This window comes from Alosa pseudoharengus, unplaced genomic scaffold (assembly GCF_046254945.1).
Source record: "Alosa pseudoharengus isolate Yale_2024_CS ecotype anadromous, Long Island Sound unplaced genomic scaffold, YU_APseudo_1.1 YU_APseudo_1.1_scf_17, whole genome shotgun sequence".
In the NCBI taxonomy this organism is placed as follows: Eukaryota; Metazoa; Chordata; class Actinopteri; order Clupeiformes; family Clupeidae; genus Alosa; species Alosa pseudoharengus.
The window spans coordinates 16,379,983-16,403,378 of NW_027468640.1; the positions used below are offsets into that span (position 1 = coordinate 16,379,983).

The 23,396-nt window shown below is 40.9% G+C and overlaps 2 protein-coding genes across 2 annotated transcripts; one reads left to right on the forward strand and one right to left on the reverse strand.

Annotated features, from left to right (window-relative positions):
- Positions 1-1,813: 1,813 nt before the first annotated feature.
- Positions 1,814-8,064, forward strand: LOC143127298 (claudin domain-containing protein 1-like). The gene is made up of 4 exons (XM_076288708.1): positions 1,814-2,542; positions 3,089-3,196; positions 4,062-4,199; positions 5,146-8,064. The coding sequence occupies exons 1-4, from the start codon at positions 2,251-2,253 to the stop codon at positions 5,364-5,366; spliced, it is 759 nt and encodes a 252-aa protein (XP_076144823.1). The 5' UTR covers positions 1,814-2,250; the 3' UTR covers positions 5,367-8,064.
- Positions 8,065-8,195: 131 nt separating this feature from the next.
- On the reverse strand, positions 8,196-17,655 carry LOC143127012 (N-acyl-aromatic-L-amino acid amidohydrolase (carboxylate-forming) B-like). The gene is made up of 6 exons (XM_076288314.1): positions 17,420-17,655; positions 12,870-13,065; positions 12,400-12,493; positions 10,655-10,762; positions 9,057-9,169; positions 8,196-8,396 (listed from the first exon to the last, which is right to left on the reverse strand). The coding sequence occupies exons 1-6, from the start codon at positions 17,653-17,655 to the stop codon at positions 8,196-8,198; spliced, it is 948 nt and encodes a 315-aa protein (XP_076144429.1).
- Positions 17,656-23,396: the final 5,741 nt, after the last annotated feature.

Genomic DNA, 23,396 nt, shown 5'->3' on the forward strand with positions numbered 1-23,396 from the left:
CCTTAGCCTCTAATTGTATCTGCTAAAAGTTGTCTAGGATACATCACTGAGGTTTTGTGTTGTTATAAATGTTACTTTTTCACTTTTAATCAGGTTATTTATGATTAAACTATTGACACATTTCATTGTATACCCTAAAAACCTGAAACATGCTGTCCCAATTTACCACACCAGGTTTGGTCATTTGGGACAACAAGAAAATGCTCAAATTAAATTAATATAAACATAATTTCAAAACAATGATTGTTTATTTTAGTGCAATATTACACCAAACATATTTGCTCAACATTGATGTCAACATTTAATTAATCATACACACTTTACATTAAAATCCACCTAAAGCACGTAATTTTTATTACCTCTTGATTTCGGGGGTCAACTTCCTGTTTGATGCTGCCACACCCCCCTGTCTGATGTCACCTATATTATGTCATGTGACTTTAGTTATATGCTTCCTAAGCAATGTATTACCACCCCTAACTTTACCATAGCCCTTACAAGGCAGAATTAAAATGCTTTTTCCTTATGCTGTCCCAAATTACCTGATGTCCCAATATACCTGAAGTCACCCTTTATGTCATCCTCCGTGTGACAGAGAGTGCATGAAGCTCACCAATCAGGATTGTTGTGCCTCTCATGCACTAGGCAGGCAAGAGATATTTGGAATATTGAACTGAATCTTGACATTGACATTAAAAAATACTATTGCAAATCACCATCATAATATCTGTCAGAAAAATCACAATTAGATATTCCCCAAATCGTGCAGCCCTAGGTGGCACGGAAGCGTTCTAAACGAGCCCTTCTGGAGTATCTGTTCTCTGTAAATGCTGCATAAGTAGCAAAATAATTGAAATAATTGAACATACACAAGGCTTTAAACTCAATATACATATCTAGTATAGTAGGCCTATATCTTGAAGTTATGTCCAGATTCAAAAGAATTGTAGGCCTAACACAACAAACTGACTCAGTGTCATCTGTCCCAAATACATTTATTTTGACATAGATTGACACAAATGTCTTGAGTGTGATCATTTGTTGCATATCAGGCTAATCTGAGGAACATATCAGCAACATTTCAGCAGATCATAATCAGAATAAGATTTTATTCACCAACTACGTTGACACATCAAAGGACTTGGCTTGGTTCAGAACATTCGTGTCACTTCAGCATTACAGTACTGGCCTAGACAATACAAAATATATGATACAGAGATCAATACCAGGAATGTATATTCCATGGAGTATGCCATATGGAGTGAAGACAACAATATTATGCATTTCCAGTGAAACTGAGTAGGCCTATTTATGCAATACAGTAATATATAAGCAGAATAAAGGAAAAGAAGTTGGTAGATTGGTAAGTTGATCAGTTGTAACCTACACATGAGGGTGATGATGGCAAGAAGCTGGAAGAAGGTTGGCTCGGACAGTTGGGCTATGTGGTCAGAAATATAAATATTCTGCAAAACTGGACAAAGCATTAAAATGATTTTAGGGCAGCCTTTAATTATAGGCTATGTGGTGCACAAAAGAGGAACAAAGCACACATTTTAAGCAACAGAATCTGATAGTGGAAGACTATTTTGCAGTCCTGGTAGGAGCTTAAAATATAAAAACAGCTTGCGCTACAACAACTTAATAATGACAAATCCCAGGACTTCAATACCCAGAACTCTTAGCTGCACATTTTCCGGAACAGGAATACGCATGGATTGGGATTTATTGACATTCCAAGTAAAGAAAACAAACCAAGACATTCTGCGCTATCTGTCATATATTGACCAAAGATCTGGATATAGCCTACGACACATTTGGTTGTTCGCTGTATAGGCCACTTTAAGTTTGGTTATTTTTTTACCACTACGGTCGTGATTGCAGTAGGCTAGTATTGACACCCTCGGTGGACGGACGGACGCGCCTGATAATCATCCGTCGGCGGAATTGTTTGCTGACAGATGGAGGACGACAGATGGGATCCTCGGGATGTGCAACAAGGCGGCGAGGGATATCATGGAAAATAGGGCATTCCACACCAAAGGGGAATACCCCACACACATTCGAATTAATTGAGGTCATGGGCATGGCGGGTCGGATAACATATCTCTTCGGTTGGTAAATCACACTCGGGCATCTGCGTAGCCGGCTGCGATTTATCTATCTGGTGAGAAACTTTCATTGCGAGCCAGCTTTCGCTGAGTTATCTCCGTCTATAGCCTAGCCTATCCACCGGGGTGTTAAAAAATCATGGTCGATAATCGCTATGCCACAGCTCTTGTGATCGCCTGCGTCCTGAGCATCATTGCAACGGTGTACCTATCCGTGGCCGTGGGAACGCAGCATTGGTACCAGTATATCAGCCCGCCTGTTTACGGCGAGGCTAATGCCTCAGAGCTTCGCGCTCTCCAGGAAGAATTCATTGATGGCGAATTCGATGAGAAGACATACAGCGACTCTCTCTTCCGCCTCAACGGGACAGTGGGTTTGTGGTGGCGCTGCTTGCAAGTGCCTACAGAAACCCATTGGTACAAAGAACCAGGTAAATATTATCTTCCATTAAAACTGGATGTTGTGTGTAGCCTACTGGAGGCACCCGTAGTTTAATATAGGCCTACTGCTTTTAATTCTGCTATTAATCTCAGTAGTTTAGCTCTGCATCTCTTCTTGTTTGACATGGATAATGGTGCATTACATTCTTTTGATTGACATGGTTAATGGTGCATCACATCACAGTGTGCATGTGTGACAGCCCAGATAGCAAAGGGGCTGACGGAGCACTGTCGGCCCACTGGGGGCAGATCTGGCGGTCCACTGGCATTTTGCTAATCAGTTCTCTGGCGGGTTGCAGATAAATTGCAGACAAATATTTTGCAACTATTGGTCTAAAATTTGTTCAGTTATACTCCATATATAATTTTAATATTCATGACAAGTTAAATTTAAAGAGATGGTGGTGGTCTAACGGCGGGCCGCAAGTGGCACGCCACCGGTGGCATACCACCAGCGGTCCTCTGTCTGGCAATCTGATTTTTCTATTTGGGAGGAGTGTGTTTTGTGTTGACATTTTGCTTTCCCTCACCCTCAGACCCTAAAATGGTGATGGAGTGTGTCAGTTTCACTCTGGCACAACAGTTCACACCCAAGTACAAGGAGCCAGGGAATCACAACAGTGGAGAGGACATGATACGGACCTGTAAGTAGGCTGTCAGACAGGGAATGAACATACAGAAATCAGGTTATTACACCCGTATGCCATTGCCTAGTATCACTGTTGACTATAGGGTCAGAGTTGGGATAGACATTAAAGACTGTCCATACATGCATTGCACACAGCACTGCATTTAGTTTACTCCCTACGGCATACCATGTTTGTTACTTATGCATTTTCTATCTTCATGCACAATCTGCCCCAAAGTCATGAACTGTTCTAGATTTCTAGATGTGCCAGCATTAAATTTGTATGGTGGTCCATCTGGCTTACTATCTGTTGGTCTGTTTGTCTTTCTGCCTGCCAGTCTCTCCCTCTCTCTCTCTCTGTCAGTGGTATTCTTGAATAGACAGACACCCTATGGCAGTGACACACAAACACTCACATTGCTCAGTCAGATTTCTCTGACCTCACAGAAGCAGGACTCAGTTGGACAGTAGAGAGATTTGGATTTGCATTATCACAGCATGACGCAAGACAATTTGGGGAAAAAATGTGTTTTTATTCAAACACACACACACACACACACATTCTCTCTCTCTATCTCTCCCTCTCTGTCTGTCTCTCTCATTTTCTCTCTCTTTTTCTCCTTCACAAAAACACACACACACACACACACTCCTTTCATTGTGCTGCATACATTAAATTCATGTCTACCACATTGTAATCCTGTAGAGCAGCACAAGTCTGACAATTACTCCTTTTATATTTCTATGCACGGTATGGAAACATTATTCCATAAGATATCCTTAACCATTTAGATTGTGTTTTGCAACTGTCAATCACTCCAGCAGGTCTCGACTAACTCTCTCTCTCTTTCTGTGTGTGTGTGTGTGTGTATGTACCACAGACTTATGGAGGTGTCAGTTCCTGCTTCCACTGGTGTCGTTGGGGCTGGTGGTGCTGGCAGGCATAATAGGCTTTTGTGCATGTTTATGTCACAGTCTTGCCCCCACACTTGGGATTGGGGTGCTCCATCTATTGGCTGGTGAGTATATTGCAGTGTATGATAATCAATGTCTGTGAGGCTTAGTTCACACTAGACCAGAGGTTCTTAACCTTATGGGGCTAAGGCACACCAAAGCTCAAACCAAAACTCCAAGGCACACCGACCTACTCATTATGAAGTATCTCACACATTATTATAGCTATAACATGGGTGTTCATTCCTTAAAAACAATCTGTATACAGTTCTCATGAGCTGAGACCACAGCAATAGGCCTGTGCTCACATTGTGTTGGCTGAGCTGCATAATAGAACTGTAGCCTATTAGACTACTTCATAGCAACCAATTTATTACTAACTAAAACCGTTTTAAGAAGCTGCGTCATTGATGCATTTAAAAATAACCCTCTAGCCTACTTCATGAGTCTGTGTTAAAGTCCATTGAGTTCCTCAAAATTCCACGGTACACCTCACTTTATCTCACAGGTGGTCTAGAACGCAGCAGCACGTTCAATGAACCAAAATGGGCACGATACCCCACTGTCCAGTGAGCTCCACTGGCTCCAACTTTAGCTGCCCGCATCAAAATCAAGTCACTAATGCTTGCCTACAAAGTGATTGCTGGGTTTGCTCCCACTTAAGTGCTATCCTAGAGGCTGCGTTCCTCTAAGGAACGTCATCTGGCACTGCCGCCCCCTACACACACAGCAGTCCTGACTAATTGGTTTCACTTGTTGTTTCATGTTGGTGGAACGACCTACCAAGTGCTATCAGAGCAGATCTGGGATGTTTGTCTGTGACTGGAAAATCGGGTTTTGCTATTTTTTTTTCTTTTTTTCTACCACTTGATTTATTGTGTAATCCTCTATGTTGCACTTTGATCCCTCCCCCAAAAAAATATAATACCAGTATATGTCTGGTAATGGGCATGTGTGGAAATGGCGATAAAAGCTAACTTGGACTTTTCTCCCCTCTTACTCCACCCCCAGCCTTGTGCACCCTGGCCACAGTCTGCTGCTATCTGGCCGGCATGGACCTGCTGCATCGAGTGTCAGTGCTGCCCGACCGCGTGGACGCCTCCCTGGGCTGGTCGCTCTACCTGGCGCTCATCTCCTCTCCGCTGCACATGATGGCCGCCGCCCTGCTTGTGTGGGCGGCACGCAGCCACAGCCAGAACTACTACCGCATGACCGCATACAGAGTAGCATAAAAACACACAAACACTCCACCCACGCTTCACCCCCTTACCCTTGCCCCTCTATTATAGGAGTCCCCCAACTCCCCCAAAACCCTTTCTAAGGGGAGTGTGGGGATAGGTCAACCCCTTGCATTGTTGGACATTTATTCATTTTAGATCATAGGTGGCTTTAAGATGTTGGCATTTGAGTTGCTTGCGTTGCGGTGAGTGGTAGGCAAACACTAGCTTTTTCTTATTTATTTATTTGTTTGTTTGTTTGTTTGCTTATTTGTTTATTTTCTGATCCCGGAGTTCTCTGCTGTTCTGCTCAAGCTTTATGCATTCTTCAGGCTCTTGACAAGTTACTTTGGTGTGCTTTCACCCAAAGGGCACCAAACAGCCTACGCAGCCATTAGTGGTCCTTACTTGTAGATGACTGCCTGACTTCTTTCTGGTAGCCTTAGTGTTGTTGAACCTTGTCTGTTTCTCAGGGTCATGTACTTAGTTACTGGCTGACTCCGGGTCAGTTCTGAGCCTGATTAAGGCGGGAGTTGTCTAGTGACAGCTGATGTTAGTGTAGATGTTTTTGGTCCGCCTGAGCACTTTAGCTAGCTGATTTCACTCAATATAGTGTGGTCCTGATTCATGATTTGACACTTACATCATGATTTTGACTTGCATTAGGGTATTTTAAACTTTTCAGGTGTGTGAACTGAATTGGCATGTACTCCGATGTACTGAGTACTGGCAGATGTACTGTGTCTTTGTGTGGATGTGTGTTTGTTTGTGTGTGTGTGTGTGTGTGTGTGTGTGTGTGCGTGTGTGTCTGTCCTTCTCATTGCTGGCTTGCTTCTCTGCTAATGATATTGAAATGAAACAGATATCTGAACATTACAAAAATCAGTTCCTGCACAGTAAGCCTCACAGTTTTGGGGGTGACATATGAGCATAATCACACATTTTTGTTAGTATTTTGCTTTTATTTTGACTTTTATTTGGTGACATTAGCTTTCTGTACCTGAAAGCCAAGGGTATTTACAGTGAATAATATCATTATCTTTTGTATGCAAGGTCTTTGGGGAAACTAAAGGAAAAAAATCCAAAGTGGCTCTTTTGCCTGGAATGCTATACTGCACTGAATCAGGAATGGAAGGTTAACATTTGAACTCAAGGTGCAATAGTCTGGACAGTATAATCAGAGACTAAATAGGAAACTGTGGGAACGTCATGCTCCAGAATGCACACAAAGCACATCTTGTCCCCCAAACATTTCTGGTGAAACACATCACCAAGTGTGGCGTGTAGAGTCAGTATTTTGGGCCAGTGGAAGCTGGCAGTTGTACCTTTGAATTAAGTATGTGAAGGAAAGAAAAAGTCGATGCAGAATCAATCATGAAAACTATCAAAGAGAATTGCTCTGATCAAAGAGAACTGCATTCAACCCAATTCAGCTTCTGTTTCTTGGTGGTTGTTGCTGTGAAAGATTTAGAGCCTGATATTGTGAGAATAGTTAGCCTCTGAAAATGTGACCCCATATCAAGCTGGAAGAGTGGTCTGTTTTTAGTATTGAGGCATCACAGTCAGCTCTAAAGTAGATATCCATCAATGGCATATCGGTTTTTAATAACAACAAGAATTTCAGAAGGGTACAGCTCTGCTGGACCATTCAGGACTGGATGTCCAAAGTGACAGGCATCCCTACCGACCAATCATTTTGCAGGTGCTGAGCAAACCTAAAGTCAGTTACACTTACTTGCATCAACTATTCTGTGTTATCGTCATGGGCATGTCAAGTCATGCTGTGTGTTAAAGCAACACATGAAAAAGTTATCTGTTTGTGTGTGACCACCTTTATAGAGCTGACAATCCAGTGTCAATTATTTGTTTGTCCTCAGTGAATGGGTTATTGGGAACACAACCCATGTTCTGTACACATCAACGTGCCCTCGTTCCAAAAGAGGGAACATGCATTTCACGTTTTGTTTTTCTAACAATGGAGACCGTGGAGCTGAGAGGCACCTTTTTTTTTGTCTTAAGTCAGTTGTGTTATTTGTGGTTAGGTTTGGGGCTGATACTTTTTTGAGTGGACTATGAATAAACATGAGAGTTTTAGACCCCGTTGTGTTATTGCCTGTAAGGAGCTAAAATAAGTTGGAGGAAAGCAGAGAAATGAGGGCGGAAGAATAGGTGGCCGGTTGTGAAATACTAGTCCATTCTTCTCTCAATTTCTGCCATCATATTTATTTATTTTCTCATTTTATTTATTTTTGTCGTGACTGTTTGTAATATCTGTCTGTATTAGAAATATACTTTTTTACATTTGATATTTAGAAGTGGTTTATTTATGGCTACTGTGATTTAAATTGATTTAATGAAATTAAATTGATATAATGAAATCATTAAAAATGAAATGTTTGTAATAGATCAAATTTCAATCTAATGATGGCTGTTTATTTGTACACTATCCACATTTCTGGTACACTGCCGGCTGTGTTATACAGACACAAAAACAGATGATGTTAGAAATAGACCGAATAAAGCAAAGTTAAGTTGTTTCCTTCAGCTTTTGAATGTAGAGAAGCGTCGCTATCAATCACTCTTATCTTTTGTTTTCATCTTTCTCTCTGATATCTCAGAATTGTTTTTGAAATGTTCTGTTCTAGCAGTGCTGCATCTGCATTAGGAAGTTTGAAAATGTGAGGCAATATATTCATTAAAGCTGATGACGTTACGTTTTTATGTGATTATTTCTCTGCGCATTCCTCACAGACATCGCTGTGGATTTCAAATGAAACGAGTCCGTACTTTGACCCCTTTATCCCCAGTGTGGAAAGTGTCCCATTGTCGAGTCGTCATCCTTGACTATCGGTCTCTGTCGCACTGGATGGATGGAATAACGACTCTCCTTCTGCGAGCCAGAGAGAGAGCGATGCCCTTCTCATAGTAAGCACACTCGTTAACGAAAAACGGATAGAGTGGCTCTTTCCCTTTGTAACGCAGTGTCTCCCCAGAGAAAGAGAGGAATAAAGGATCGCCAGGGTGAAGCAGGCAAAAGTCACGGTCCTGAGAGATTCAGAAAGAAAGAAAGAAAGAGAAATAAAGGCATGTTGTAAATATCACCCACTCCCTGAAGTCCTGAGAGATACAGTAAAAAAACACTACGTTATTGACTTTAATTCAAATTATGACCAAATGTAAAAGAAATTGGAATGATGGAAAGAAAGAAAGCTATATTGTGAAAGAATAATTCAAATACAGGCAGATACGCATCACTGTAACAAGATCATGTCAATCTTGATGGATCACCTTGGTGTATTCAGTGTAACAATAGGGTTTGGTCATCACATGTGAAGGGTGCAAGATTGGTGCCACACCAAACCCATTGTTTTAAACCACATTGTCATTCACTGTGTTGGCCTTTAGGTGTTTGCAAGCATGTATCTCTTTATGTTTAGGAACAAAGGAGTGTGTGGAAGGGTGAGTCACTGAGACGCTTAAACGGACACACATTATGTACAATTCCACTGATTGGTTGAATTTGCTACTGAGTTGCATTCTTTAGAACATCAATTAAGTTTCGGTATTCGATATGACTCAAAACATAACCAGGCTTTTCTAGTTCTATCCTTTATCAAAGATACACAATTATTGATTATTCAATAATTAATTCATTCAGAATTCATTAAAACTTGATGTCTACAGATTAGACACGGTGGATCTCACCTGAAGATCTGGATGAATAGCAGCAGTGATGGCACGTGTCTCAGGGTCCCGTGGGTAGTCAATGTTCTTAACCAGCGTGAACACTTCCACGGACCCTCCCTCAAACTGAGTCCCTTTAAAACAAAATAAGTTGGAAATGGAGGGGCAGAAGAGAGGGTGAGATTAGCTATAAGTAGGGGTGAACGATTTTGGAAAAAAATCTAATTGCGATTTTTCTCACCAATGTTGCGATTGCGATGCGATATGCGATTATTTTTAAGCTCTTTATCTTCTGTCTTATTCAACAAAGACAAGCAATATATTGTTCTATAGTATGACCAACACAAAATTAGATAAGTTAAACATAAACTGTTCTTTCCTGGAGCCCAGGCCTATGTTATGATGGCATTAGGTCATTGAATAAGATTGATGAATGAAATATTTTAATCACATTAGTAGACCTATATTTGTTGAACTTCCAGCCTTGTAAACATTTAATGATTCTGATTCGTTTCTATTTTGTTTCTATTTCATGTAGATATGACCTTCTTGTTAGTTAACAAATAGGTCTACATGTAGTGGCACTGACACGGCTTCTCCTTGTACTGTGCTCTCCATACACACGGGCGCGCGCGCGCAGGCACACACACACAGACCCGCTCCTCTCCTCTGTAGGCTACTTACACGTGAATCGGAACAAACTACTGTAGATTGTTGTAGCGCAAATAAATGCGGCCGAATGACCGTTCGGCTCGGTGTTAACTAAAGGTTAGCATCATCAACACCGCAGCGCAATACGCATGCATGCAAATTAACTAGTTTGTTCATATCACAAAGCCAATCGCGGAGACAAAACTCTTTAAACATGCAAAGTTAGCAGCATGTATGTAGCCTAGAGCCAGCTGGTAAGCTAATGTTAGAACAGCTGGGTTTTTGGTGGTTAGCTGTGTCAACTACTTGCGGATAACATTATGCATCAATTCTGTGCCGCCAACCCCCTTGGATATCGCAAATGCCCCCACTGTCACTGTACTCCAGTAAACAAAGTCCCCAGTGCACAGGTGAATGGCTGCTGTGCAGCCTAAACAGTCGTGGAGTTTTAATCGTCAGCTGGACAAGTGAACGAAGTTACCAGCCAGAGTAGCAGCACAGGGGAATTATGAACTAGAACCAGGGACATGGCAGGTTCGAGCAAAAGGTAATGAAGAGGTTTATTTTTAACCAAAGTAGCTCTACTGATCAGACCTTTCTTGACACTGTTAGCTGGTCCTCTTGTTTACGTTTTTTGCTTTTTCAGTGGTCGGTGAGAAGAGTCGGTGGGGCGTTGGCAAGCGCAAGTATAAATGCGTTTTGGTGACGTCACATATTACAAATCGCAGCCTTTGCGGTTTGAAAATCGTGTTTCATCATATCGCGATATTATCGCAAATGCAATAAATCGTTCATCCCTAGCTATAAGACAGTGAGAGTGTGACTGTGTTTTGTCATATGAAGATGCTTTAAAGCCACTATGAATGTGGAGGTTTTAGGTGTCCGTTCAAAATGTGAAATGTCCGTCATAAAATGTGGCTGTTCAAAGATGACTATGGGAGCATATATTTTTGGGGGGAGCTGTATACCTGAGTTAAAGAGGTGGATCCATTCCAGCATTTGCTCTACTCCCTCTTGTATAGCAACAAAAATGTTGGACCTGACAGAACCATGGGGCTGTGGGCCAATCTCCATCGCTATGGAAACCAAAGATATTTTTCAGTGATGATCAGTCATTACGATGATGATGAGTACGGAACCCTGGAGGGGTCATTGCAAGAAATTTTTTGGTGTATATCCAGAAAACGTGCTCTCATTTTACTAAATTGTGTGCTCATCTTACTAAATTGTGCGCATGTTTTAGTGCGCTCATTTTAGTAAATTATGCTCTCATTTTAATTTTCGTAAAATGTGCGCACAATTTAGTCAAATGTGTACGCGATTTACTAAATTGAGAGCACAGTAGAGTAAAATGAGCACACAATATACTAAATTGTGCACACTTCTACACACAATCTAGTAAAATGAGACAACAAATTAAGTAAAATGAGCGCACATTCTCTTGATATACAAAATGACACCTCCTGGGCTCTGCAATTGAGAGTATATGTGAAATGCTAATATGCCAAATGATAATGTGCTAAATGCCAATTGAATGTTTGTAATTCAATTTAGGATATAAAAGTTCAGACTTAAAGGTTGTATCAGCAATAGCGGGGATACGTCACTTCTGTTGATGTTCAAACAAAACAGAAAGTTCGCTACTCCCTCCCCCTCCCGTGCAATTAAAACTCTCCTAAACGCGGATTTCGTCAGTTATTGGTTGAAACATTTTATTTTGCTTTTGAGGGGGTTGCCAACCCTTGTTGGTAGCAATTGTTTTTGTGTACAGATCTCGGAGCCTAGGGTGCCCACAGAGATGCGTTTTTTTGATGGACAGCTTATGGGGCAGACAGCTAGCAGATCGTTAGGAAAGATTAGATGAATGTGATCATTTATGTTTGGGCCTTTTTTGGGCCTGAAATCGCTGATACAACCTTTAAAGCCCTAATTTAAAAGGCAGGCCAAGTGCAACGTACAGTAATCAATAAGCAAAGTCCTTGTGCATGACCTTTCATGTTAGATGTTACAGCATTAAGCTGACTCATCAACGTTTGTGTTTAAGGTTTAAACCAGGCGATAAATTAGCAAATTAATTTTGCCTAGTTATTAAATTAGCTTCAGTTAGACTTATGACTTGCCACTTTGCCCATCATTCCAATTAGGCCAATATAACTTTTTATTTCAACAGATGTGCAGCAGAGAGAGGTGATAGCTCATTAGTTCTCCCTGTAGTGCCCAACTCGGGCTACTTCACACAGTGAAGCATTACATGTGAATCAATGTGAATCAGTGACACATTATGTAACTGTTAAATAATAGGGGTGGATGTTTTCAATACAGATTATTGTAAATGTCAACCTTCTGCGGCCTTTCAGCCACAGTGAAACTAGAACATTGTCACACACATATATGTGTTAGTCAGGCTTGTTGATAGCTTTTTCAAGCTATTCACAGCAAATTCCTGGGTGGCCTCATAGATCAACCAACTGTAAATGAGAGCAAACTGTGGCTGTGGCTTCTGAAGCGTAATCAAACTAGAACCTTCTCACATTGACATATTTATAGCCATGCATAGCCATGTTTTTTTTAACAACTCTCAGATTAGGGATCTCAATACATGTGTCAGTCACAAAGGCTGTATCACAAAGACTGACATGCATGAGCACAAAATACACATACACAACATGGAAAACTATTCATTTAAACCTCACTCAATAGCACATGCTCTCACCGAAGCCATGTTTTCCCACTGATTCTAAAGAGTAAGCTTCATTCTTTGGTGTGTCAAAGTGTATGTATCGTACAGGTATGGTGGCCAGCTCTCTCTGCAAACAATGTGAAAAATGGTTACATCAGTTTTTTCACAATAATTATAGCCTTCATTAATTCATTGATAATGAAAAAAAAAACACCTAGTTTGTGAAATAGAAATCTGAAACAAAAATGCTATTTAACCAGAAAAAAAGGCATGTTATGAAACTATTCTGTAAATTGTGTTCACATGCTTTGGAGAGAGAGAGAGAGAGAGAGAGAGAGAGCACTGACTGAGACTCTCCATGCTTGTTTTCTTGTTTGACTATTTGTTTTCTTTATGATGATTATATTGAATTTTCCATTGTCCATAACAGTGGAAATAAATAGATTTGGCTGTAAATGACAAGGCTGTAAGTGTGGATAATATGAGCAGAGGCGAGGGTTTGCCTGGAGGTGTCTGTAGATGTGTAGGCAGATCCAATCGCTGTCAGAGAAGCTGATGAAGCACAGGCCCATGTTGGCCGTCGTGTTGTGCAGGTCGCACACCAGATCCATAGCTTCAGGGCTTCCCTTGGGCCCCAACAAGCCATTGAGCTCCTGGGAACGCACAATCTCATATGGTGTCTTATCGGAGATGGGAGTACTGAGAGAGACAGAGAGAGAGAGAGAGAGCGAGTGAGCGAGGGAGAGAGAGAGAGAGAGAGAGAGTCATTGAGGGCTGACAGACCAACCGACCGACTGACTGACCAATGACAGGGTCCTAATTATGTTGGATCGAGTAAGCTTCCATAGAGAGCGGTCTGAGCTCTCATGAACGCAGGGAAATCATACGTCTGTGGAGGTTGCTCATACATAACCAACAACATGCATTTAAACACTTGAAAATATGACAAATGCAAGCAGCCTATGTTTTGGGTTTTCTCCCTCTATCTATCTCTCTATCTTTTTATATTCAAGCAACAGATCTAACAAGCCTTTACACTTTTGAGAGGCTGGTTGCTTGACACTGTTGACATTTTTGTTAGCCATGAAGCTTAGACTAACTCAAACCCTGACCTGCGGTCTCTTTCAGAAAGATTTAACCAATATCATTCCCCATCTGATAAAATGTCTGTTTTTTTAAAGGAGTAGTTCCAAAGCATTTGACAAGATTTGGGAAAGATTATTGAAAGATTGTAGTCTTTTGAGTAAAGCTTGAATGGGGGACATAAGTTAAAAGACTCCAATCATTGAAGAGTCTTACCCAAATACAGGCCATAAAGTGCAACTTTATCAGTTGACACATAGGCGAACACACATTCTCTTATAGAAAGAAATAATTATGTGGTCCCTCATTGATTTTGTAAGTTTGCCCACATACAAAGAAAATGAGCTGTAATTTTAATGGTAGATTTATTTTAACAGTGAGGCACAAAATATCAAAAAGAAAATCCAGAAGATTACATATATTGAAGACATATATTTCATACCCAGAGGGCTTGAATATATATATATATATCAAGCCCTCTGGGTATGAAATATATAATGTCATTAAATAAGCTTGCCTTTGTTTACATACAACGGACACAGGCAAGGCCTCAAGACTTCACAGACTGGTATACAATGGTTTGGCATGATATGTCATGACGGTAATAGATAGTGGTCTAATGTTTATATGATTGTGATAAGCAGCATGCTTTTCATTTTAATGTTAATTAGAAACTATTAAAATAAGTATGTTCATTTAGCCTGACTTTGGGGTGTGAATTTTAACAGGAAATTGTGTCTGTGAAGTGAAACACTAACATACTGTAATTACCCAACTAGCTGAGGCTTATACATTGATTTAGCAAAATTTATTCATATGAGGTTAATACAATACGGAAAATACACTGGAAATTATTGTATACCTCTGGAAGCAATCGTGAAATCACAATTATGAAATGAGAAATTATGAGGAAATGACTGAAATGCCGATGCCGAACGCTGCTACTTAGGAAACACTAAGAGAGCACTTTAGCTATATTAGCCTACACTTGTTAGTAGGCTAAAAAGGCTAAAAAGAAGTACATCTTTTTGCCTACATTAAAAAAAATCTGGCTGGACAACTGCCAGCTTGCTGTTTCCTATATGCATTGATGTATGTGAACCATTAAGACTCGAATGTGTCCTGCAACATCGAGCTCCATATATATATAGGTATTCCATAAACACAACAACTCAGATCTTATTGTTTCTAAATAAGATAACTTGCATCTGCTTCTTTAAGCCTATATAATCAAATATCATGTACCATCAACAAACTATTTACTATATGATTACTTAAATGTACGTAGGCCTGAATCAATGCCTCAGTGTCTGAAGTAGGCCTTTGCCAAACAAAGTGTAGATGTGGAAGCTTTTAAAACAAGTGCTGAGGAAGGAAGTGCCACTATACTCTATGTAGAATAGTAGGGGTGTCACGATTCTCCAAATCCTCGATTAGATGCAATTTTCGATTTTAAAGTCACGATTCGATTCGATTTTCGATCTTTTTTTCAACATTACTATTAATGCATTCCTTATATGTTATTTACTCTTTTTGGCCTTTTCCTTTTCTGTTTCGGGGGGCTTTTATTTTGAAACCGCTTTTTTTTTTAAACCGTTCCAACCGAAATGAAACAACACAGAATTATAATTTGATCGTTTCAGCACACTTCGAAGAGACCCAAGGTTAGTGTTCATGGATACTTATCAATGTGCATTTTAAGCCTTAAAGTAACTTTGGACTGTAACTAGATCATCTTTTCACTTGCTAAGTTGAGTAGGGTAAGTTAGTTTTAATTGACGTGAATGAACGAGTACTTCCACACCGGTGATTTCAAAGTAGCAAGAGGGGCTTTGATTTCGGTAGGTTGATGTGTATATTTTAACTGGCTGCAGCCTAAAATTAGAGGAGTGTTGATGCTGCAGTTCAGCACGTGCGTTTGTGCGTCTTGGCATACATGCTGGATGTGACATTGGGGGTGTGGCTGCATCGTCGATTCTACTTTTAAATTCGAAGTTCGCGATTGAGATGTAATTTCGAACGATTTCGATATAAAATCGAAATCGTGACACCCTTATAGAATAGCCTATGTGTAGGAAGTGCAGACCCAAACTTTAAAATGAACAACCCTAGTCTAGATTCAGGCCTGTCATGACCTCACTTGACAGTGTCTTGAGATTGGCTTGCTTGAAAATGAATCAAGACAGACTTACTTGAGAGTGAATCGAGATAGGCTTACTTATAAAAGAGGCTTTCTAATGAGGAGACACAGCACTTAAACAATCTCCCAAAGAAATGTAAGTATAAGTATATATACTTTTTTGATCCCGTGAGGGAAAGGGTAAGGGGTTAGTTCGTAACACAAACATGGTGTCGTCTACAGTAATTTCCTGTGTATTAGGCGCATTGTGTGTGAGCCGCAGGACAGGGTTTTATGCAAGTTAAAAGAAACAAAACCATATTAATACCATATTAACTGCCCCTGTGTATTAACCTCAGCTGAAGAAATTGTGCAAAATCAATGTTTATTACATGGCTCTTCAGAGTGCTGCAGAAAGTTTCATTTACATGAATGAGCCTTCCCAACGTTCGGGCCTATGTTAAGTAAGGGATAATGTATAGAACGCCGGTCATTACTGGGAAAATAAGTTCCGACAGGACGAACCGGGGTTTTGTTCCGCCCTGAAGGGACTTATTTTCACAGTAATGACCGGCGTTCTATACATTATCCCGCTTATTATACGGCTACTTGCCAAAACGAAATAATAAACTCCCCACGATATGACTTTAGCCTACATAACCTAGCCTATTTGTTACCGTTCATCGTGGCATTTGCTGAGAAACAAATAGTTCGCAACAACACACGCTGCTGAACTTGAATCAAACATTCTTTAGAACACAGCTGATCAACCGTCTGCTTTTACGTTTGAATGAAGTTCCAGTCCTTGCGTAGTGATATGAAAGACATTAATCAGAAGCACAAATCCCGTTGCCATTGACAGCGGTGATTAAATGCTTTGCCGGTGATTTATGTAGATTTAACATAGGCCCGAACGTTGGGAAGGCCCATTCATGTGAATGGAACTTTCTGCAGCACTCTGAAGAGCCGTGTAATAAATCTATATAAATCACTGGCAAAGTATATAATCACCGCTGTCAATGGCAACGGGTTGATTAACGTCTTTTATATCCCTCCGCAAGAATTACGTTCGCTTATTGCAATGGAATTTCATTGAAAGGGAAAGTAAGCCAGTAAGACGTTGCCACACAACACCTGAAACTGTCAAGTTCTATCTGTGTGGCGAACTATTTATTTTGTCAGCGGAAGACACGAAACGGTAGCAAAATCATTTTTAAAGATTCATTGTGTTAGGTTTCTTTTCTCGTTTTGGCAAGTAGCCGTGCAATAAGCGGGATAATGTATTGTCCGCCGGTAATTATCAGAAAATAAGTCCCGACAGGGAGAACAGAACCCTAACGCGTGGCTAATAGTTGGGAAATTACAGTACACATATTCTGCCCCTTCCACCGCGAATCACGTGTTGTGATCTCACAGCTGGAGCGAGGTTGGTGTCGTGAAGCCTTGCGCATCTGCTGGCGCAGTTCTGCCCGAAATAGATGTCCGATAAGTGCCCAAAATGTGTTGCAATATGGCCGCCAAGTGGAGGGACTTGCCTAAAAAGAGTGAATCAAGATGGGCTTACTTTAGAGTGGCTCGAGACTTGCTCTCTTGAGAATGAATCGAGACAGGTTTACTTGAGAGATTAATCTTGACTGGTTCACTTGAGAATGAATTGAGACGGGCTTATTTGAGAATGAATCGAGACGGGCTTACTTGATAATGAATCGAGACGGGCTTACTTGATAATGAATCGAGACGGGCTTACTTGATAATGAATCGAGACGGGCTTACTTGATAATGAATCGAGACGGGCTTACTTGAGAATGAATTAAGACGGGCTTATTAAAGAATGAATTGAGACGGGCTTACCTGAGAGTGGCTCGAGTGAAGCAACGGTTCAAGTCTGTCTCGGTGTAGCGACGACACTGTTGAACGGCGCGCGGATTTGACATCACCATCATCAAGGTAAAGGACTCCTGGGCATTGCGTTGGTTACGCTTCCTCCTCAAGTACTCCCGCACCAGGTACACACCCGAGAGCTCGTTGCCATGGGTACCACCACACACAGCCACGCGGGACAAGGCAGGAAAAGACACTGTGCTCATCTGTGACCTAGACACTACTGTATCGTTACAGCAGTATTAAAGAAATATATTAAAACATGAATAAATCCTATAAACCATGGTTGATGGTTTATAGGATTGATTCACAAATGGCAATTGAACAGCCACATATTGTATACCAGTGTAATAAAACACCTATGCTTAAAGCAAAAAGGGAAGGAAATGAATGAATGAATAAATGAACAACAAAGCCGCTACAGAATGTGTACAGTGCAATAAATTGGACTATACCAGAAACAAAAAGACACGTTTGAGTGGTAAAAAAGAATAGTCACACTCACATAGCCTAATAAATCCTAGCATATTCAAACAACCTTTGCTAAAAGTAAAAAAGCGAACGGTGATGATTTTTTTTAAAAAAGAAGAAAATTTATTACACAAGATGACAAAAATTATACGATATATTATTTATTCTTGATACATCATATGCAATGAAGATTGTTATTGAGGTGTAAACCATGGTAGGATGTAACATTAAGCATGCACCACACACACACACACACACACACACACACACACACACACACACACACACGCACACAACACAGAAACACGCACATACAAACACAAACCATAGAAATTAGCCTCCAGCCCAGCAAGTTTATCACCTTATGAGCAGCCGCATCTCTGTTGCTCCACGAATATGCTCTCTCTCCTTTCCTCCCCTCTTCCTTCTCCTCTCCCTCTCTCTCTGTTTGAGTGTCTTTCCTGGACCCTGTCCCCACCTACTGCGACTTTTCTTCACTGTCCTCTTGTATAGTTCAGAACCACATAGCTGGCCTTCTCCTAAATAAGCTTGCTTGCTTACCACTGACTCGCTTATGTTTCCTCACCACGAAATCACAGAAACGTACATGGAGGGCAGAATAGAGTTCACCTTACCTCGTCCCTCTCCCGGGTGTTTTGTGTGTTCCTTCCTCTGCCGCTGTCCTGACCCCCCCACCCCCTCCACCACCCCCCCCCCCCCCCCCCCCCACACGTGACGGACAGTGGCGCAGATTGTGCTGGCACGTGGCAGAAGGCTGACCTTTGAACTCTGACCCAGACTGACGGCAGGTTGTGGCGGGGGTCGAGGCGTGAACCCAGCGTCTGCACAAGAGCTTCAAGACTGGAAAAAGAGCAGTAGATGGAGATCAGCAGGCAGGTACAGACTTTGCTCAGACCATTTCCTCACCCTAAGACCTCTCTCTCTCTCTCTCTTCACCTCTCTTTTACTTCTCTCTGTCTCTCTCTCTCTCTCTCTCTTTCTCTCTGTGTCTCTCACTCTCTCATTCGCTAGCTCTCTCTCTCATACACACCACACACATGCACATGCACACGCTCTCTCTCTCTCTCTCTGTCTTTCATCCCGACCTCTTTCTTTCTGAATGCTTTTACAGGGTTTCCCCTGACTCAGCTAACTCTACTCACACTCACTGCTGCTCTGCTGGCTTCCTCTTTCTCTCCCTCTCTCTCTCTCTCTCTCTCGCTACCTCTGTTTCACCCCCTCCATCTCCCCCTGTGAGCAAACACTGCAGTCATGCAGAGTGATGGGGCTACACCCTTTCTCACTCTCTCTCTCTCTTGCACTCTCTCGCTATCTCCATCTTTCTCTTTCCTCCTATATTTCTCTTTGCACATCCCTCTCTGCTTTTTCTACCATGCATTCTATCCCTCTTACTGCTTCTCTCCTTTTTTCCTCTTTCAGATCCAGCCTCTCTCTCTCTCTTTCTCTCTCTTCTTTCCACCTCTTAACGACCCTCTCTCTCTATAAATCTCTCCATTGAGCCCTCTCTGTCAACTCTCCCATGCAACTGACCTCTCTTTGCCTCTTTCTCACAGCCTTTCAATAGCCCTCTCTCCACCACTCCTCTCTCATTTTCTATCCATTTTATCCCTCTTTTCATCCATCTTTACTCCCGCATTTCCTTTAACATCCCTCTGCATCTTCCCGAGGCTTTTCTTTCTATCCCTCTCTCTGTTTCTCTTCCCCTTTTTTCTCTCCTCTTCTCCCCTCAACCCCCCCCCCCCACACACACACACACATTTCCCTCTGTCCTGCCTGTTCACACGTTTGGTGCAGAGGTCCAGAGAGCCCGCCCACCCCACTGACCTCGCTCTAATGTATGGGATCGTATTTTCCAGGCAGACCATTCAAGCTGCCCTCAATGCAGGAACTCCCTGAAAACACATATTCTGTCTCTCTCTCTCTCTCTTTCTCTCTCTCTAACACACACACACACACACACACACACTATCACACACACACACACACACACACACATGTCTGTGTGTGTGTGTGTGTGTGTGTGTGTGTGCATGTGTGTGTGTGTGTGTGTGTGTGTGTGTGTGTGTGTGAGAGAGAGTGTGTGTGTGTGTACATATTCTGTCTCTCTCTCTCTCTCTCTTTCTCTCTCTTTCTCTCTCTCTCTGACTCTGTATGTGAGTGTGTGTGTGTGTGTGTGTGTGTGTGTGTGCATGTGTGTTAGAGAGAGAGAGAGAGAGAGAGAGAGAAAGAGAGAGAGAGAGACAGAATATGTACACACAGAGCAGAGTAGCCTATGCCGATTTATTGGTGGAACTGATTATGAACCCAGCTAAATAAGTAAGGGATAATGTATTGTCTGTCGGTCAAATATCGGAAAATAAGTCCCGACAGGGTGAACAGGGTTTTGCTATTGCAGTCAGTACTTTGCAGAGGGATCGCCCTGCAAAACCTCGACAGAGCACTTCAACTGGCTCGTGGCGAACGGGTCATGCATTGCTCCAACAGCTCCTTATTTGTCGCGTTTCCTTGTGTGAGCTTCCTCCATGTACTCTTCCCAGGGCACTGTCAGTTCCCACATGATCGCCTGCTTGGTGGAATCTGAGAAGATGAGCTTGTCTGGGTGGGAGGAGTGTATTGCATGCTATATGAAATAATGAATTAAAAAGATATTTACCACACTTGTTTTAGTTAAAATCAATAATCAATTGAACAATAAGCAATTGAACACAAATTTTAGACAATTTTTTTAAGTATATTGCTTTGGAACAACAACATGCTTGATAAAAAAAAATTGATTTAATAAAAAAAAAATCTCAATGTATCAATCTCATTTTATGAAAGTACTCATTAAATAACAACATTATTTGATTTAGGTCAGTAATGGGGATGAATATTTATGCAATTGCTTTTTTGCATTATTTAAGGGATAATGTATAGAATGCCGGTCATTATTGGGAAAATAAGTCCCGACAGGGCGAACCGGGCGGAGGGGCCCTGCGACTAGACATGGTGAATGCTTTGTGACGGCTTGCAACAACGTGCAACATCTAATTCACACCGCTGCAACTCCTTTCTGCAACGGTTTTGTCTCTTCACGAATCTTTACAAAAAAAAAAGTTTACAAAAAAAAAATACATTGCACAGTAGTCCTTTCAAATTTCTTTCAAAGTTGTTTCTTCACAATCTGTTACTATTTTAGGTAATTTTTGGATGTTTTGAGCAAACAACATGAAAATAGCAACTTCAAAGTTTGTTCCTTATGCTATATGATGGTTCAATATGGTGAAAGGTCTATCTTTAGAATTTATTTGATTCTAGTTATTGTTATATTTCCTCTTGTCTACTTAGTCATTGTACACCATATTTATCTATCTATCTATCTATCTATCTATCTATTTACCTATCGCTCTCTTTTAATTTACTCATGGGAAAAATATATATCTCCTATCTAACTCTCAAATTGTTGCCACCATAGCATGTATGTTTCATGTTCCAGCTCCCAGAGTTTGGCACATGTGACCCCTGCTAGTTATTCAGCGGTTGAATAAAGTCAATAAAGTTATTCAGATGCATATTTCCCGTAATGAAACGTTAATGTGAAATGTCAATGAAATGTTGAAGTGTAAGAATAATGAATACACCGGTCACTTACACTATTTTGTTGGTAACACTGACCTTAAACAATTGTATGACCTAAATTCACTAATAAGGGGTTTATGTCCCTATTCCGATACATTTTAAATTTACATTGTGTGAGCCCTAATGTGTGTGTGTGTGTGTGTGTGTGTGTGTGGAGAAGAAATAACAACCTCAAATCAGAAAAAGTTGGGACATTGTGTAAAATGCAAATAAAAACAGAATGTGATAATTATTGTACATGTTATTATTGTTAATGTGATAGACTATTATACAAGTCTTGTAAACCAATAGCAGCAAAAAGGACAAAGACAACATGTCATATTTCATGGAAAATATGTGTTCATTTTGAATTTGATGCCAGCAACATGTTTCAACATGTTGGGGACAAGGTTTACCACTGTGCTGCTTCACCTTTTCATTTAACAAAATTCTGTAAATGTTTAGGAAGTGAGGAGACCAGTTGCTAGAGTTTAAAGAATTAAATGTTGTCCCATTACTCCCCAATATAGGATTTCAGTTGCTCAACTGTATGGCGTATTCTTAGTCATGTTTTACATTCCATTATGCACGTAATTTGACAAATCTTGACTGCAAATTAATTTTGGCATTGTTTTCCTGAAATATTCAAGGTCTTCCCAAGACATTGCCTGGATGGCAGGATATGTTGCTCAAAACCTGTATACATCATTCAGAATTGATTGTGTTTTGCCAAATGTGCAAGATGCCCATGTTGTAGGCACTACATAGGTGTGTGCTTCACCTGATTAGTGTGTTCACTGTGTGCTGTGTGTGTTTCACTAATTTACAGATTGGGGTAAATGCAGAGACCAAATTTCCCTCACGGGATCAAAAGAGTATATATACTTATACTTATACTAATGCTCCTCCACATCGTCATATAGTCAAACTGAGCACTAAAACAAGTTGGATAGGTTGGATACTTGGATAGGCCCTCTCCTCTTTAGGCCAGATGAGTCCATGATTTCCAAATAGAATGGCAAACACAGGACCTTTTCCCATGTTACAGTACCTCAGTCCATTTTAGGCCCAGATAAGACGGTGGTATTTTCTGTATCATGTCTCAATACAATTGTGTACTGTTTTGGCTGTTACAATTGTGGCTGCAGTTTTTGAATTGAGTATCAAACTTTGCACATAGACAATGGTTATCAGAGATTTTCCTGAGCCCATACAATGACAGATCTGAAAACAGGTATGGTGTTGATACAGTGCCATCTGAGGTAAAAAAAAAGACCACGGCCATCCAATTTGTTTTTCAGCTCTTTCCTTTGTTTGTCTAGATGATGAACTCCCCAAATACTTCACAATTTCATGTTAAGAAGCATTACAATTACATTGTTTCATCATTTGTGCACACCGCTTTACACAGAGTGATGAATACCGCTACATCTTTACTTCTAAGAGACCCTGTCTCTCTGGGATGCTCTTTTTCATACCCAATTATGTTATTTTTTTTTTTTAATAGTATATTTTTTGGGCTTTTTATGCCTTTAATCAGATAGGATAGTAGAGATTGACAGGAAGTGAGTGGGAGAGAGAGTCGGGGTGGGATCCGGAAAGGACCACGGGGCGGGAATCGAACCCGGGTCGCCAGCGTATGGTGCAGGTGCCCCAGCCAGTCGCACCACTGCTGGGGCCATACCCAATTATGTTGCCAGTTACCCTAATTAGTTATTAAACATTCCTCCTTTTGTTTCCTTTATCATTACACCACTTTTCCATCATTTTGTTACCCCCATCCCAACTTTTTTTTGAAACATGTTGCTGGTATCAAATTTAAAATTAACATATATTTTCCATGAAATAGTCAAATTTG

What these genes read in the sequence shown, in the direction of transcription:
- LOC143127012 (XM_076288314.1), bottom strand. Translation starts at nt 17,655, where the DNA reads ATGAGCACAGTGTCTTTTCCTGCCTTGTCCCGCGTGGCTGTGTGTGGT. An exon ending in TTCACTCGAGCCACTCTCAG is followed by an intron (nt 13,066 to 17,419) that starts GTAAGCCCGTCT and finishes TGTCTCTCTCAG; the next exon opens with TACTCCCATCTCCGATAAGA. An exon ending in AGTGGGAAAACATGGCTTCG is followed by an intron (nt 10,763 to 12,399) that starts GTGAGAGCATGT and finishes TGGTTTCCATAG; the next exon opens with CGATGGAGATTGGCCCACAG.
- LOC143127298 (XM_076288708.1), top strand. Translation starts at nt 2,251, where the DNA reads ATGGTCGATAATCGCTATGCCACAGCTCTTGTGATCGCCTGCGTCCTG. An exon ending in CCATTGGTACAAAGAACCAG is followed by an intron (nt 2,543 to 3,088) that starts GTAAATATTATC and finishes CCTCACCCTCAG; the next exon opens with ACCCTAAAATGGTGATGGAG. An exon ending in GGTGCTCCATCTATTGGCTG is followed by an intron (nt 4,200 to 5,145) that starts GTGAGTATATTG and finishes CTCCACCCCCAG; the next exon opens with CCTTGTGCACCCTGGCCACA.